Here is an 18208-nt window from a genome sequence, read left to right as displayed (position 1 = left end):
CTGCCACTTTCAATACATGATTCTCCCATTCGGCCTCTCTTCTGCCCCCCGAATCTTCACCAAATGCATGGTGGTAGTCATAGCATATCTGAGGAAGAAGGAAATCCATATCTTCCCTTACCTCGATGACTGGTTACTACAGGCTCCAGGGAGTAGGTTCCTGCCCACGTTGACACAATGCTACACTTTCTTGACTGTTTGGTACTCATTCTAAACATCATCAAGTCAACTTTGGCCCCCACTTAGCAAAATAGAGTTCACTGGGTCCACGAAGTCGAGGGTGTTCCTGCTGACCAACCACTTCCAGATGATTCCACAGCTGTGCCTCAGTTTGCAATCACAGCTGTCCAGAATAATCCACGTGTGCCTGAGCCTATTAGGCCACATGGAAAGAGCTGGACCCCTGCCAACAGCACCCAGGTGGTCCATCTTGCCCAGTTACACCTTTGTCCTCTTCAGATGGGGCTCAGGACGGTTTACAGCTCTGCTCTGTATTCGCTAAACAGGTTGGTTCACCTTCCTTCATCAGTCCTGGAGTCCTTGCACTGGTGGGAGTCCCCATGCAGTCTGTGCCAACAGGTCTCCTTCACTCGGCCCTCTCTCACCAAATCCAGTGGTTATCACCACATCCCTTCTAGTTTGGGGAGCACATCTGCACTTGCTGGAGGTGCATAGTCTGTGATTGGAACAGGAGACCTTGCTTCCTATCAACATGTTGGAGCTTCGGGCCATCCACAACACATTGTGCCTTCTGGGACCGAAATAGGCATTCAGTGGTTCACATATTCAGAGATAATATTACCGTGATGCACTATGTGAACAAACAAGGAGGAGCCCACAACAGAGCACTCTGCCTGGAGGCAATCAACCTGTCACAGTTCTGTATCAGATGAAACCACCCCAGTAGCTATCCACTTACCAAGGGTCCAGAACCATCTCATGGATCATCTCAGCTGGGTTTTCTCCCTGAGCCCTGAGTGGTCCCTGAAGACTGAAATCTTTAGGATGATATTTGCAACATGAGTGTCCCCATTATCGACCTCTGTGCCAAAGGAGAAAACAAAATGTTGCCTATGGCTCTCTGGAGAGGCTCAGCCTGGACACCCTCTCCAACGCTTTCCATTGCAGCTGGAAGTCAATTCTGCTGTACACCATCCTTCCCTAGCTCATGGCCAAACTCAAGGCAGATTGAGCTAGACTTGTCCTCATTGCCCCAGAGTAGCTGAGATAACACTGGTTCTCTGATCTCCTTGCTTACACAGGACCATGGCCACATCCAGCGGCCAGCTCCCTGCATCTCAAGGTGTGGCTTCTGCATGGCTGAATGAGGAGGAAGTGTTTTGCTTGGAGGTTGTCCAGTAGGTCTGTCTAAACAGTAGGAAGCCTTCCACTAGAACAGCCTACTTGTCAAAGAGGAAGAGGTATTCTGTGTGGTCCTTGGCTCGTGTAACCCACTGGGCAGAGGCTTCCATCCAGGACGTCGTGGAGTACCTTTTGCATCTTCAGGAACTGGACCTAGCACTCAGTTGTCTGAGAATGTACTTGGCAGCAATATCCACATTTCATCTGCCTGTCCAAGGGAAATTGTTTTCTCCAATGCCATGGTGATGAGATTTCTGAAAGGAATACTCCACCTTCATTCTCCAGTCAGAGAGCTGGTCCCTCTGTGAGACCTGAACATAGTTTTAGTGCGTCTAATGGGGCCTCCATGTAAGCCTCTTGCTTCCTGCCTCCTGTCCCAGAAAACTGCATTCTTGATAGCCATTGTCTGTGCCAGGAGGTGTAAAAGTTGCAGGCTGATGGCTGGTCTTCCTTACACAGTTTTCCAGGAACAAGATTATGCTTCGGCCACATCTGAAGTTTTGTATCCAAGTTGGCCTCAGTTTCACTCGAACCAGGCAGTCTATTTGCCTGTATTTTTCCTCAAGCTGCATTCCTCCACAGAGGAGCAATGCCTCCATACACTAATTGTTAGATGCTGTCTAGCCTTCTGTCTGAACAAGATGGAACAGTTTTTGTGCTTCACCTTGCCCTGTTCATATCATATGCAGACCATATGAAGGGTCAAGTGGTCTCTATGCAGACCATCTCTAGATGGATAACATCTTGCTTCAATACTGCATACAAGATAGCATCAGTTACGCACCCTCAGCAGATATGGGCACATTTGACGAGAGCGCAGGCAACTTTGGTAGCATTCTTCAATGACATTTCATTATTGGACATTTGTAGGGTGGTCAGAGGGTTGTCTGTGTATACTTTGACGGATCATTATGCAATCACTGCTTCTTCCAGAGCAGACACTGATGTCAGAAGAGCAGTCCTGCAATCCTTGCACAGGTGGATGCTAAGCCCCCTTTCCAGATGGAGTTTGCTAGTCATCTACCTGGAATATATGTCTGCATCTACTCAAAGAAGAGTAAACAATTACTTACTGTAACTGTGGTTCTTCTAGATATGATGGAGATGTGTATACCACAATCCACCCACCATCCCCTCTGCATCAGTCTTCCCCTGAACGTTAGATGCAAAGGAGCTGAGGGGGCTCGGGTCTTTATTGCTTCATATAGCCAAGGAAGGGGCTACAAGCACAAAGCATGAGCACCACTTCTCTACAGGTGATGCTAGGCAAAAGTCTCTGGCTCCAGCATGTGCACAAACCTCCTTGGAATACACATTTGCATCACATCTCAAAGTGCAGTTACAGTCAGTAACCATTTCTTCTATGGAAATGGATAGGAGCAGATTTAATATGGCTTCTCTCTGTTTGGTGAAAGGCACAATCCGCACCAGTTACTTAAGCTTAATTAGTTGAAAACTTTAAGAAAATTTTAGGACACTGTATTGCTACCTTGACTAAGTATAGAGCGTAAGTAAAGCAGATTAGAGCAGGATACAGAAATGATCAGTTACCCAGTCCTGGGGCACAGGTGGCCTGTTTCTGTTCTCATCAGAGCCATTCTGGTCCAATCTGATAGGGGTCCTGCATTGCTCCACATGTCCTTTATACCTTGTCTCATAATATCATACAGGCACGGATTTATTTAAAATTCCGTATCTGTAAACATTCTATTTTAAACACTTTCATGTATGCACCATCATAACTGTAGTACATCTTTTACTTATCCTTCAAAAACGCTAATTGGTATCTCTTGTCTTTTTAACCATTGCTACTGTACTCCTTACTCAATCTAGCTGTCTTTTCATTGCTTTCATGTGTCTTATTCTTATCTTCATCTTGTGACCTTGGACTTCGCTAGTTCTGTCTAGTTAGTATCCATCCTCCCTAGTTCAAGATCTTCACCTGGCTAGTAAATCTCACACCTTGTCTGGTTTGCTTTGCCCTGTTGTCTACACGAACCAAGAATCCACTGTAAATAAGAGACAAACCAGCTTTCTGATTTTTTTATTTTTTTTTTATAACCTTGAAAGTTGTTTTAGCAGAGTTTTGAGAGCTGTCATCTTGACACGTACAGAAAACAGAAAAATTCCTTTTTACATTTCTTAAAACATTATTATGCACACTTGTCTAACTGTTATGTATTTCTTTACATCTCTCTCTCCACCTGTCTTAGACTCACTGCCTTTTGCCTCCGATCTGCAGAATAATATCCTTCTTACTGCCCTTCCTCCCTTCCCTGACCCCTCAATGAGTAGTGAGCCTTTCATTCCCCACCCACTATGTCCTGCCCTTCAGTCAACCTCTTAAGTACATTGTGTCTTCTGACTGCCATACCAAGATCTCCTTGGCCACTGCTGGCTTTCTTAGCCATCTGCTGATTCCTCCTTTGAAGTGAGGGGTGGAACTCTGGGGAAGGGACAAATGTCCCATGCAGAGCAGGAAGGAAGGGTAGTTTCAGCAGGAAGGAGGCAAGACCTGACTAGAACTGGCTTTAGCTATTAGCCTCTGCTTAAACCAGGAAACTGGCCAGGGCTGCTGATGTGAAACACCTTGGGGCTGGTTAGTGTGCTAAAGTATAATCATCTGTGTTAGTAACATTTTATATTTTGCTGTGTGTGTGAGAGGCAGGAAAAAATTTCCACTGGCCAGAAAAATGGCATAGTAGTCAAAGCATCTGGTACAAAATACTCTGTCTTCTTAGTGGCACAGTTGACCAAACCCTTCCATTTCTTAAGTGGCTAAACTTTATATCATGTATGGTCTCTTAAGTGGGTCTTTCAGTGGAGATCTTAAACCAATGATCCTGTCCGTTCTTGAACATTAGATTTTTATGTCAGTTTTGTAAGAGAAGGAATTAGTTGTGGTGTTCTTGGCCAAAATTTCCCCTCTACCACTGATTTTTGCAGAGTTCTGTGTGCTGGTTGTTTGCCAACCATGTCCCAGAGATGTCTGTGTCTTATTGCTAGTTGATTTGAGCAGTTTGCACTTTGAGATTCTTTGGGTGCTATAAGTGTTGAACTATTTTATGATGCACTGATTATTGTAAACTCACCCAACAGCCTGATTCAGAAGTGGCTGATGCTGGCATGAAACTTGAAGCCTACTTTGAAGAACTCCTAAAGACCCTTTATCCGGAGAGAGAATTCCCTATACAACCCTACTGTCGGAGTGAGAGAGAGAATCCAGAATTTAGTGATGACTCTGATGATGATGATTTTGTACAGCCCCGGAAAAAACGCCTCAAAGGAGAGGAGCGCCAGTTGCTTAAATGAATGGGTCGCATGTACTGGAATGAATTTTTTAAAACTAGACAAATTTATCAACTGTCAGTTGTCAAGAGGAAAAGTCATGACCACTTTGACCTGAACATTTGTGGATGTTTACTAGACTTTATACCCTTCCCCTAAAACAGAAATCTACCAGGGATCAAGACATTTGGAGAGACTGTTCTCTGAAGTTCAATCCTTACATCCTACTTGTGGAACGTCATTAAAACAGCAATCTGGAATAACAGCTGCCCAAATGCATTTAAAGAAAAGAATTTGTACAGAATTAAACTTTAAAATGTTACATGAATTCAATATGTGACTTTCTCAGTTTCAAGAAAGTATATTATCACCAGACATTAATTTTACCAAAGGCATGTGGCTGGCCAGAATTTGAGTTTTGTACTGTACTTAACCCCAAGCCATGAAAGCACATGGTGTAATTTTGTTGTCCTAGGAGAATGACTGACTGGTGCAATGGAAGTGTAGTTGCCCCCTAAAGAAGTTACTGGTGATTTAAAATGTAAAGGGAGGGCTGTATTAAAATAAACTTAAAAAATCAGGGATTTGTCTGGGGTGTTTTTATAAGTGAGGAAGGTGGATTTTTCTTGGTCAGTATGTATTACTGCAATGAGATGCGCTAAAATGTCTCTGAAATGTCTTCTAAACAAGATAAGACAGAATCAGTGTACATATGCTAATGGAAGTTAATGGCATAGTTGCAAGGAAGGAATGATTACTTGTACCTAAATTGATCAGACAATTTATTGAACTTCTGAAAATGTCATCTTTGGAATGCAATCTTGCATTTCTCATTCCTTTCCTAGAGGTGGTTGTGGTGACCGCTCCTGGAAGATTGAGTCATCACTATAGCAACACTTTTCCAAGTTGGAAAGCATGAGACACTGTTGTTCAGCTCTCCTCCTTCTCCATACCATTGACCTCACTAGTCCTCTTGTTGCTCTGTTTGTGAAATATGTCAACCCATGCTCCCTTTACAAGCAGTTATTTTCGAAGCTCCACCTACCTAAGTACAATTTTCTTTCAAAGGCACCTGTCTGTGAGTGCTTCACAGGCCAGTTAGAAGCCCTGATTCAGGTTGGTCTTATGTGGAAACTGAACTTCAGAAGTGCATCCTTATCCAAACTATTCCCATTTGTGGAGCACTATGCTAGCTGTCTACACCAATACTGCAGGTAAGCCAACAGATTTTATATTCTGTATAGCACAGATAGTGCTTCTCCGGTGTACAAGATAGTTGTTACCACAGAAGTTTAGAGGCTGGCCACAAACATTGATGACTATGTGGTGGCAGAGCTTTGGAACAAGGAGAAGAAACCAACTGAAGGTGGGCATTATAGCAAGCTAAGTAGTATTTGCCTTAGAAGGGTGGCTGGTAGTGCCCCTTTCTCTGTAGGTTACCTGCCATTTTTCATTATAAAATATTAGGAAGTTTATAGCACGCCCTTGATATGCAGCAGGGATGAAGTGAGAAGGAAGAAGAGCAGGAGCAGAGACAGGTCACCTCCCCTCTGGAATAACAGCCTTCTGCTGTTGCCACCTGAGGTACCCTAGAGCCCAAGTAATAGTAGCAGTCTGTATTCTGTTGCTGGGGGTTCTAAACCCTCCTAATACACAAGGGGGGTTGTTAAAAGTAAACATTAACTATTTTTAAAAGTCTAGGGAATTACCTACAGAAAAACTGTCATCAAATGTAGTTTAGGTTTTAGATTAACAGTTGTCTGTTTTGTTACTTTATTTTGGCTCTCCAAAGTGGAGTGTAGAGCTGCTGCAATCACAAGGGAGTCTGGCGAGTGCTGAGTTGAGTGAATTATCAATGATTTTAAATTTATAAGTATCAGAGGAGTAGCCGTGTTAGTCTGTATCCACAAAAACAAGAAGTAGTCCGGTGGCACCTTAAAGACTAACAGATTTATTTGGATATAAGCTTTTGTGGGTAAAAAGCCCACTTCTTCAGATGCATGGAGGTTTCATGACTAATCAGTCAACTCACCTTCCATGCCCTTGTTAGTTTCACTGAAAATTGGTATGACCGTGGAGAGCACAGGATGGACTGGGGAAGCAGGGAGGAGATTATTAATGTTCAAGGCCAGAAGAGACTATTGTGTTCATCTAGTCAGACCTCCAGTATAACACAAGCCATAGAACTTCCTTAAATTAATTCATAGTCCAGATCTTTTAGAGAAACAGCCAATGTTAATTTGAAAATGGTCAGTGATGGAGACTCTACTATGACCACTGTTTAAAAATGTACACACTTCCAGGCTTTGTCTAGCTTCAGCGTCCAGCTATTAGAGTGTTGTACCTTTCTCTGCTGTGCTGAACAGCCCATTACTGTATTTGTTCCCCATGCAGAGACGGTAATCATGTCATCCCTAAGTCATATCTATTTTACTTACAATGAGTTCCTTAAGTCTGTTTTCTAAGCCTTTAATCATTTGCTTGACTCTTTAAACCCTCTCCGACGATCAACATCCTTTTTGAATTGTAGGCACCAGAATTGGACACTGTATTCCAGCAATAAATATAGAGGTAAAATAGCCTCTCTATTCCCCTGTTTATGGAGCCAGCATCACATTAGCTCTTTTGGCTACAGTGTTGCACTGAGAATTCATGGATACTCAGCTGACTATTCATCACCAACCCAAATTATTTTCAGAGTCTGTTTCCTAGGATTAAGTTCCCCATCATGTAAGTATGTTCTTTGTTCCTAGATGTACACACTTATATGCAGCTGTATTGAAACAATTAGTGCTTGTGGCCAGGCCCCTGCCCTGTGGTTGCCATTTGGTCAAGTGGTTGCAAAACACAACCTGTCTCAGGAGGGCGGCTATGCTGGAAGGCAAAGACAGCACTATACAAGCACAAAATAGAGAACCTGGGCATTACTCTCCTTTCCTCAGGGCATTCTGAGAATTGCAGCTGCAGGGAACCTGCCAGCTCCCAGTCCCTTCCCCTGCCAGTGTCTTCTAGTTGCAAGCTGTGCTCTGTCAGGTCCAGCACCCCCTGTGGTGGCCAGCAGCCCATTTCTGTGAAAGAAAAGGAGATTCTATGCAAAAAAAGTTAATTTCTGCCCAAATTCTGCATGTGCAGTAGCACTACTGAGGCAAGGAGTACTTCCTTCATATCATGATCCGTTTCAGCTCAAGATTGTATTCCCATAGTGAGGCCAGTATCCACTGGCAATGTAAGAGGTGTTACAGATGAGTAAGCTACTAAGTATCAGTCTCCTCTCTTCACTTTGAGATGGACCATGGGAGGGATAAGAGGTGAAGTAACTCCCCCAAGGAGTCAGCAGCTCTGTGCCGGAGGCAGGATTAGAAACCAGGACTCCTGGCTAAGCCCAGTGTTCCATTAACTAAACCCTAGCCTATCCCTTTGATAAACACTGCATTTACATAGGAAAAAGAATACCCCCATACACACTAATGATTAAAATAATTCTAAATTGTTGCTGTTAACGAAGAATGTGGCCATTAGCCTCAGTCTACCATAGACTGTGGCAGCCTAATGGAGGCTTCAGTTTTCCACAGTAATGCAATGCAGGTGTTTTGAAAAGATGAATGGTTTTGGAATTTTTAAAAACCACTATAGTTTTCAGAGAGCCAGCATACAAATACACCACAGCTATGGGGGCCTGATCTGGAAAGCTGCTCCCTTCACCCAGGTCCTGTATAGAACCCTATTTTGTATTTGCTGTTTTAATTGGTTTCTCTACAAATTTCCAGTCTTAGAGAAATAGCCATTAGTGGAAGATGTATTAAAAAAAAAAAAAGTGGGGAAACCTAGCTTTGTGCCAGTATCCCTGCTTGCTGATGGAAAGCTGCCAGTTTCTGTCTCTCCTAATGGAAAAATTGCAGCCAGCTCTAGTCCTGAGAACAGTGTTAAGGGCCAGAGCAATCACCTGAAAGCTGGCTGCCTCCTGAGGGCAAGGTGAGGTAGGTGAAATGTGCCTGTGTCAGTCTCAGTGATGGGGGTATTTGTTCCTCTAGGAAGGGCTGTTGTATTTGATTAGTATGTGCATGCTGTAAGCCACATTGTCATGGCAAAAACCATATTCCACTCATGAAGGAGAAACACCCTCACCATTAGTCCAACTGTAACAATACCTGCCCAACCCCAGTTAATCCAAGACGGGACTAGGGCCCATGTATTTTAGTGCCTATCGTGTGGCATAGGACTAATATTGAGAATAGTGAAGAGGCTTCATCTTGTTTCAGGGATTAAGGAGAAATCTATTTATTGAATCACAGGCGAGACCATGCATACAACAGTTTTTCCAAATGCATCCTGTAGAAAGCATGTAGCTTGTATGCTCTTCAACGGTGATTATTTATACCTCCTCTTTCCAGCAATGGCATTAAGAAGCAATCAACATAAAGCAGCTAAACTGCAACTGCCAAAAGGTTTCTTTTTCTCTCCCCCCCAAGCCAACTTTGAGTGTCTTCATTTCATTTGCTAAAAAAATGGAAAGATACAAAAGGACAAAAATTCAGAGTCAAACTGAAAGAACTGGGGCTTATGGACCAGGAGCAGGCTCTGCTCTCAGATACAAGGCAGGAGTTTTTGGACACACACATGTATCTGCAATCTCAGAATAGCATATAAATTTAGAATTGGATGCAGAGGCTGGATATCTTCAGCCTGTGTCTCTTTCAAATAACAGTGAGCTTGCTTTTAAAATTGCTCTTGAAATATAGCTGCCTATAGTGCCCCACCACTACAAAGCAGATTTGGAAGGTACAATGTAGACATTGCCACCCGAAAACTTGACTTTTGGGCTTAAATGTCTTTGTGTTAAAGAATACTGACAACATTTGTGTACTTACAATCTTGGTTCTTATATGGCCCCCTATTCCCTGCTATCAAGGAGTGAGGGCCAATGCATTCATTAGTCCAGATTCTGCAGCCATGAGTAACTTTATAAACAGAAGTAATCCCCTTGCATACTTGATCACTCCATCAAAGTTACACATGCATAAGCATTACCATCCTCCCTGCTGAAACTGAATGCTGTGGCCCTAATCTGAGTAACTTTGCATAGTTGATTATTCCACTTAACCTCCATGGGACTAATCCTTTGTGAAAAGCATAACTGGTAGCAGAATCAGGGCCATTATCTGCAAGAAGGATGTCTACAGAAACTTCAGTAGTGATATTACCTCACAAGAATGCAGCCCACTATCAAAGAAGAGAGCCTACTCCATTAAACAGTCATTTAAACTCCCTTTTATCTAGAAGGTCAAGTCAATTAGAGATAGATCAAAGCTTTTCTCTTACATGTAATTCTATTTATTGGAGTGTTTTTGTTTGATTATTGCAATATCAGCCATTTGAGAGTTTAAAGCAGAGGCAGATTAAACAAACAACCTTAAGTCCTTGTCTGAAACTGGGAATTTTTGGGGATGATGGTGGTATTATGCCAATAGAAAACCCCCTTCAGGTGGCATGAACTATGGCAACAATGTTCTGGCAGCCTAGCTATGCCAGTACAGATATAATGGCACCACAGTTGTAGTAGAGACAAGGGCTTAGCTAGAGCAGTCCAATCTGTGTGTGTAAAGACACTTATTTTGGTTTGCATGATTTATATGGATTTGGGAGAGAGTGATAGTTTTAAGAACCTCAAAACTGATTTTAGTTTAGTCAGTATCATTTTCTCATGTGGACAAAGCTGTAGCTGTGTCAGAAATGAGCTATTACAAACCTGGAGTGCCCTTCCTTTGGTCTCTATGGGCAGAGTGAAGGCAGAGATGGCACACACCGCGCACATGCCTGAGAAAAGGCACAGGGCCCCGAGGAATGAAGCACTCATGAGAACCTACAAACAAACAAACAATTCAAGCATCAGCTTGATGTTGCAGTACAAGATTAGTGTGAGGGGGCATGTTAGGAATCAAGACCTGAAATGGACAAGAGACTAAAGGATTCAATGATAGCCAAGAAAAACAAGCTGTTCTAACAGCTTCCAAACAGTGCAACACATGCTAACCACTTAGATTCTGTACAAAGAGCTTTATACAGGTCAGGAGCAGCTTGCCAGCCCAGAAACATGAGCCATAGCCTAGCCAAGAATTCCCAAAAGCTACACAATACATTTTGCATATTCTTTTTTATGTAACTGTTAAATATATACAGCTTTAAGGACAAATTATGATTTGCTATAAATGTCACAGTCCACTCATAGCGAAACACAAAGTTTAACGAATATGGTGCTGCATGAGGCTCACGTTGGGATAGTGAACAGTACCTCAAGAAGCTGCCTTGTTACCATGACAATTTACTGAGTGTAGGAGTCATTTTATCAGAATTGCTGTGGTAACCACTTCTTGGAGAGGCCACAGCTGGGGAATGATAGCAGTTGAGACCAGGCTTAAGGGGGGTTGTGGGGGCAGGGTTGGGGGCCTGTGCATGTATACCAAGAGCTGTTGTCAACTCCCAGGCCTGCCTCATGCTCCACTTCCGCGTTGTGGCCTGAGTAACAGCAGCAGCTCCAGCTTCCAAGTAAGTCCTCCTGCTGCTACTACATTAAATAATACAGTGAGGGGAATGTATCCATTTTGTGATTTGTGTCTCATCTGTCAAAGTCATGAGTCACCACTGATGCGGGTCTGTTGTTGGCAATGACCACGTAACTAATCCTAGTTTCCATATAAATATCAAAGACCCAATGTCTTGGCAAAAACAAAGGTCCGTACGTACATGTGTATGCATGCACCCATGAGCTTCCAGAAGATCTGTGATTGCAGCTGAGGGCAACACTGGGCACAGAGTTTACCAAGAACCAGAACTGTGCCCACAAAAACAAAGGCCAGTGCTGAAAGCTCTTCTGAGGTAGCTGAAGAAATACCAGCCTAGGGCTTTTTTTTATTTTATTTTTTTTCTTTCTTTTCATTCCCCATCGCTGACACCCACCACCTCATACCAGGATGATAACAGGAACAGCTTCTTACTTGTGCTATAAATGGTGCCACCATAGCTCCAATCCGACATAGTGAACCACTTGTCCCCATTCCCAGAGCTCGCATTGTGGTAGGGTAAACCTATAGCAGGACAAAGAGGGCTTAGTGCGGTACCAAAAAGAACTATGGCATGCCACTGGTTCATGGATGCTCACTGCACAAAAAAGGACAGCTGTAGGGGGAGATTTTCAAAGGGCAGTAAGGCTCCCAACTCTCTCTCTCTCCCCCCCCCCCCCCCATTGAATCAGTTTAGGTTAGTCCAGTAGTTCTCAACCCGCAGCCCATGTGACATCCTCGGGGCCATACAATTAGTATTGGATGCAGCTCACAATGGTAAATAGATTGAGAACCACCACGTTAGTCCAATTAAAGCTGGAGCGGACACTAAATCTCTTAGCCTTAGAGGTGGTTGTTCAAGGTTGCAGAACAGTGATCTAGAGGATGCTTGCATGGTCACACTCCATCTCTGGTGGAAAGGGAAAAGTAGTGTCTGGGGCTTTCAGGCCTTAGGCAAGACCTAAGTTCACTCCTGTGTTAGACAAAAAGCAATCTAAGAAGAACCTCCCCAGGATTATGCTTTTTGCCACGCCTAAGCCCTGTTTCAACAAAGCACATAAGCATATGTTAAAGCGTAACGTGGCAGGGGCTGTGTAGTTTATTATCTGTTAGAAATATGTTTATGGAAGGACCAAAAGGGGTTTCATTCTCACTAAGCCACTTCAAGAGAAGGATTCCCCAACTGCTTTCCTTCTGCAAGGGGAGCAGTCTCAAGCATTTTCCAGGCAGTGGGTGAGCTTCAGTGTCCTTTTGTGTTAAACGCTCTCAGGTTAGTGGTTTTTGACACATCCATATCGGATAATGGACTCCACAATTCTAAACCACCGAAAGGTTAATATATTTATGCACTGCAGGTTCATTCTTATGAGTGTAATTGTGATATACAGAATTATTAATGGTACAGAGATAGTAAAGAGGACTCCTAGATAATCATATAGTTACAGGAACTGCCTATTCTCAGGAATTTTTCCATGTTACTCAGCTGTGGCAAATGTGCTTTTATTCATTTAATACACTCCATAAGAACAGCCATACTGGATCAGATCAGTGGTTCATCTAGCCCAGTATCCTGTCTTCTGACAGAGGCTAATGCAAGGTGCTTCAGAGGAAATGAACAAAACAGGTAATTCCCATTGCCCATTCCCAGCTTCTTGCAAGAGCAGCTTAATGAGGAACTTTCAGAAGGACCTACCTCTGCTGTGTAAATGTAGATGGTGTTGAAGTTTGCTGCTACCAAGGCACGCAGCATGAAGAGAAAACCGATCAGACCCGTACTAGGGAGAATGGGGTGGAGAATATGGAACCAGCATCAGTGAACAGTTATTAAACACAGACAAAGGAAGTGGTTACTCACTGCACTAAGGAACTTGCTTCCAAAATAAGAATATAATAAAAGACACAAGTAAATGACAAAGGTAACCTTTATCCATTCAATTGACAAGGAAAGGTGGATGATTCACATTGAGGAAATGCTTGGAAAATGGACTGACCAAGCTTACAAGCTAAGAGAGAGAGGACATCTATATTCATTATAGCACGTCTGGTTGCATCTGCAAGGGTTAAGACTGGGTTCTAACTTGCAGTCATATCCCTCTTTCTCAGTTGCTTATCAGCGGTCACAAATTCTGTGCTTGGTCTCAGCCCAAAGGTGAAGACTGAGCATAACTGTTTCAGGTGTTTGATTTATCAGACCACTGGAAAAGTACGTTACCCAGATACTCCAATTGGAATGTTGCATTCAAGTAACTATTGCATAGATTTGGCTAGAAACTTTGAATTTGGCTTGATTTCTAAATTTCCCTGCAGTCCATGCAAGAAGCCAAGTTTGAAGAAAATTATACTAGTCAGGGCCGCTGGAACAATTTTAATAGTGGGGCTGCTGAGAGCCATTGAACCAAACTGTAAACCCTGTATATAATGGAAATCACTTCAAGCCAGGGCATGCAGCACCACTAGTTCTGGCCTCTGTGATACTAGTAGTTTTAAAGTCCCCATCTCAAATATGAACATAAAATTTCCCTATGCCGTTTTTCAGGCATCAGTAAAGCAGACCATTAGCTACTGTGCTTCAGGCAGTCCCTCACAGCTGAAAGGTCAGTTTAATGGAACCTTTAAGCTGAAGCGTCATTTCAGAGCCCTAGCTGCAGTCCTGGTCCACTTCAAAAAATTGATAAGCTCTTCCAGCTTCATGGGGGGAGCGTGTAAATCCCTTAAACTCAGTATTTAGTGAATACAGTCAAACGGTGCTAATTCATCCTGATTAGGGGAGACGCACACAAACCTCATGATGGATTATTCGTCTAAGGCAGAGGTGGGAAAACTATGGCCTGCGAGCCACATCCAGCTCACAAGACTGTCCTGCTTGGCCCTTGAGCTCCTGGCCGGGGATATTAGCCCCCAGCCCCTTCCCTGCTGCTCCTTCCCCACAACCTCAGCTCACCATGCTGCCAGCGCTCTGGGCAGTGGGCTGCAAGCTCCTGCCAGGCAGCGCGGCTGCGAGAGCCGCCAGTGCCCTAGACTGCATGGCGGCATGGCCAGTTCCAGCCAGGCTGCATGGCTGCCAGTCCTGGTGCTCTGAGCGCCATGGTAAGAGGGTGGGGAGCAGAGGGGGTTGGATAAGGGGCAGAGGATCCCAGGAGTCAGTTAGGGGACAGGGAGCAGGGGGGGTTGGATGGGCGTAGGGTCCTAAGGGGGATAGTTGGGGGGGTCCCAGGAGGGGGCGGTCAGGGGACAAGGAGCAGGGAGGGTTGGATGGGTGGGAAGTTCTGAGGGGGGCAGTCAGGGGGCGGGAAGTGGGAGGGGGTGGATAGGGGGCAGGGGCTAGGCTGTTTGGGAAGGCACAACCTTCCCTACCTGGCCCTCCATACAGTTTGGCAGCCCTGATGTGGTCCTCAGGCCAATAATTTTGCCCACTGCTGGTCTAAGGGAATGTCTACACAGCAAAGAAAAACCCGCAGCTGGCCCATGCCAACCAACTTGGACTCATGGACTCAGGCTGGAGCCTGGGCTCTGGGACCCTCCCACCTCACAGGGTCCTAGAGCCTGGACTCCAGCTGAAGCCTGGAAGTCTACACCACAATGAAAAAGCCCTGCAATCCGAGGCAGCTGGCTCGGGCCAGCCATGGGTTTTTCTGTTCTCTGTAGAGACCTACCCTATTTTCTTAAGTAAGCAAACAATGAAAAAAAATATGGGGTCTGTACCACAAAATGTACTTCGTTTACTTATCTCGATGTGTGTTTTAGCTGTAATTATTTATAGCATGCTAGTAAATGTCCTGTCATATATTTTGTGAAATCCCCGTAGTCTCAGCAATACAAGACCTCACTACAGCGTCTGCTATTACATTTTTTGCCAGGAGGTGACAGGAAACTGCAGGAGATTTTATTTTTTTTGAGAGAGAGAGAGAGAGCGAATTATCAGGACTACTGATTAGCAAATTGAGAATTTAAAAGGTCCTGACATCTGACTATTGTATTACAAACCACCACAATAGTATTAGCATACCGATCTAATACGCTACCTTGTAGTGCAGATATTAAGGAAGAGAAAAAAAAGTGCAGTGCATCCCATTGTTATAGACAGGCTCAGTCGTCTTCCTAGGAAATTGATGCTTAGAATGTTTAAGGGATTTACTGGAAAACAAAAGAAAACATAAATGTCAGACTTCAGGGTTAAATTATCTAATGATGTCTAAGCCCATATTTAGCTGTCATCATTTCTTAACACTATAAACCAGGAATTCCATCCCACCGTTCCCAGTAGAAAAATTTCACCCTCCAATACCCAAACACCATGATCTTCCTCTTGCTTATTTTTCCTTTTTTTTATGTCTGGAGTTTCCGAACCGGCCTCACTTGAGCCACTTTAGTTCCCTCTATAGACTTTCACTACTATTGTGTCACAACTACAGTGGTGTCACACTAGCATTATGTACTTGTTCACTTCTTAGTAATAGCAAGCTGCTGGGAGGAACGGTGGGGTCGTGTGGTTAAGCATTGCAGTTGAACTCTAAACGCCTGGGTTCTATCCCCTACTCTCCCCAAGACTTCCCATGTGAGTCAGGCAAGTCACTCAGGGCTCTAAGATGCTAAGCAACGTGGCCCCAGTCCAGCAAAACACATGGTTAACTTCTAGCCTAAGCATGTGTTTATGCCATTTGTTGGACTGAGGTCAGAGAATTTGGCACTTTACAAGATCAAACTTTTAATCGCTTTTTATCTCATTGCCCTAGATGTAAATGGGGATAAAGCTTACCTCACGGGGGTGCCATGAAGCTAAATCCAGTAATGTTTGCCAAGTACTTAGAGCGCCTAAGATGGAAGGTGCTATAGAAACATGCTATACTGTTACCACCTAATACTGAAGCAGAGGAGATATACCAAGAAACATGTTGGTTTGTGTTACTGTGGATGCATTGTGTACTTTCTGCTGTATTCCATTCTAACCTACTTTGAGCTGGTCTCTGCTGCACAGTACAGGGTGATGGTATTGAAATAATACCCTTTCTAAACTAAAGCACACCTTTGCTGCGTTCAGTTGCCTACATATCAGTGATTGACTGCAATTCTTGCTAGCATATGGGTTTCCAAAGTCACTGTTCTAGTTGTCTGAAAATTTGCCTTCAAGCCAATCCTGGCTTTCTGGTTACTTAGAACCTGATCTTCAAAGGTGTTTAGGTGCCTAGCCTTCACTGATTTCAGTGCAAGATAGGCACCTAAGTATCTTTGAGGATCTGGACTTTATTGTTCAGATAGTTTCCTATGGTCATTTTAAAAAAGTCATTATGTATCCTCTGCATAGGGGCTATTCGGCTTTGCCAGTTAAATTTTCACAACTGTCCTTAAAAATGAATTAATCACGTAGGGTGAAATTCCTCCCTGTGACGCCAGCACAAAGCATATGCAGCTACAGCAGAATCTAAGAGTTATGAGCATGAGAGTTATGAACTGACCGGTCAACCACACACCTCATTTGGAATCGGAAGTATGCAATCAGGCAGCAGAGACCTTCCCTCCCACCCCCAAACTCCCAAAAAAGCAAATACAGTACAGTACTGTATTAAATGTAAACTACTAAAAGAATAAAGGGAAAGTTTAAAAAAACAACTTGACAGGGCAAAGAAACTATCTGGGTTTGTTTCATTTAAATTAAGATGATTAAAAGCAGCATTTTTCTTCTGCATAGTAAAATTTCAAAGCTGTATTAAGTCAGTGTTCAGGTGTAAACTTTTGAAAGAACAACTATAATGTTTTGTTCAGAGTTACAAACAATCTCCATTCCCGAGGTGTTTGTAACTCTGAGGTTCTACTGAAAATCTCACTGAAGTAGTGCATTACCCTTGGCTGGCTCTGTGCACAGGGTGAATTTCACCCAAACCCTATATAGTGTTTTGTGCACGTGCATGTAAATCTGCCGAGTTAAACACATTGCATAACAGATAAAATAGAAAGACAAATTGGAGATGCTTCTGTTACATGCAATCTCTCCAATTGTGCTGATGATCATGATCCGGTAATCCGAAGGGGCAAATAAGCGACAGTGACAAGGGCTGCGGCTTTCCTCTGAATCATCCCCCAACTCCTTCGCTGCTGCTGCTGTCTGCAAACTACAGACCATGTCTCGCTCCAGTAACTCAGCGCTGGCCAGGATGACGCCATAATAAGCAAAAGCTATTCCAAGCCTGGGGGAAAGAAAACCAACATTGACAAGCAGAAAATAATTGCAGACTCATGGAACCATAGAGGAGTAAAACTTAGCAGATATTAAATGCCCAAGGACAATTACAAAGCAAGATAGGTAAACAACACTTAACGTTTGGAAATCTTAAGTCCAGGGAAACCCCAGCAGTTATTTGTGCAACCAGCAGCAAACTGGTTGTCACAAACGTATAACACAATTGAAGCTACCATATAGGTGCTCCTCTTTATTAAAAGAAAAAGCCCAGTTCTTAACTGGACTGTTATACTGTTGTTATATATTTGTAACATGGTAGCACCTAGAAGTCCCTGTCATGAACCAAGACCCCACTGTGCTAGGTGCTGTACAAACAGATAAGAAAAGACTGTTCCTGTCCAAAGAAGCTTACAGTCCAAATAATGCTGATATCTCTGTGTGTCAGTTTTCCCATCCGTAAAATGGGTATAAATCTATCTCACGGGGTGAAATTCACCTTGATACAGAAAGCCAGCATAAGGTCAATGTTTCACTTACACCCTCTTTTGAGGACTTAAGAAGTAGAACTTAAGAAGTACATAGGCTTTTGTTCATACTTTCTGCATGGGCTGAAATTACCACCACTGAATATGAGCTTATTTCATGTTAAGGCCACAGAATAGCATACTGCTCAGCTTGAGGAAGTATGGCAGCATTGGGCCCATAGCGTTCTTAAAATTCTTTGATGCAGGGCTCCATATACTGTAGTTTATAAGCTTTCATTTAAAATGTAAAGCCAAGATCCTGATCCCTTGAGGCCATTAAAATTCCCATGATACTTTTCATA

At 43.4% G+C, this 18208-nt stretch overlaps 2 protein-coding genes across 3 annotated transcripts in view; one reads left to right on the top strand and one right to left on the bottom strand.

Annotated features, from left to right (window-relative positions):
* TRIM24 (tripartite motif containing 24) overlaps window positions 1–5230 on the top strand; it is a 143137-nt gene extending 137907 nt beyond the window's left edge. The window contains exon 19 of the mRNA XM_032781972.1: window positions 4462–5230. Coding sequence (XP_032637863.1) covers window positions 4462–4674 — 213 coding nt within the window. The 3' untranslated portion in view covers window positions 4675–5230. The remainder of the gene's footprint in view (window positions 1–4461) is intronic.
* Window positions 5231–8912: 3682 nt separating this feature from the next.
* The window catches only part of SVOPL (SVOP like), a 29998-nt gene continuing 20702 nt past the window's right edge, over window positions 8913–18208 (bottom strand). For both annotated transcript variants that reach the window (XM_032781970.2, XM_032781971.2), the window contains 6 exons: window positions 17184–17389; window positions 15230–15341; window positions 12901–12982; window positions 11643–11732; window positions 10397–10510; window positions 8913–9147 (listed from right to left, as the gene is read on the bottom strand). In XM_032781970.2, coding sequence (XP_032637861.1) covers window positions 9136–9147; window positions 10397–10510; window positions 11643–11732; window positions 12901–12982; window positions 15230–15341; window positions 17184–17389 — 616 coding nt within the window. In that variant the 3' untranslated portion in view covers window positions 8913–9135. The remainder of the gene's footprint in view (window positions 9148–10396; window positions 10511–11642; window positions 11733–12900; window positions 12983–15229; window positions 15342–17183; window positions 17390–18208) is intronic.

This window comes from Chelonoidis abingdonii, chromosome 1 (genome assembly GCF_003597395.2).
Source record: "Chelonoidis abingdonii isolate Lonesome George chromosome 1, CheloAbing_2.0, whole genome shotgun sequence".
NCBI lineage: Eukaryota > Metazoa > Chordata > Testudines > Testudinidae > Chelonoidis > Chelonoidis abingdonii.
This window is presented reverse-complemented; position numbering and strand designations above follow the sequence as displayed.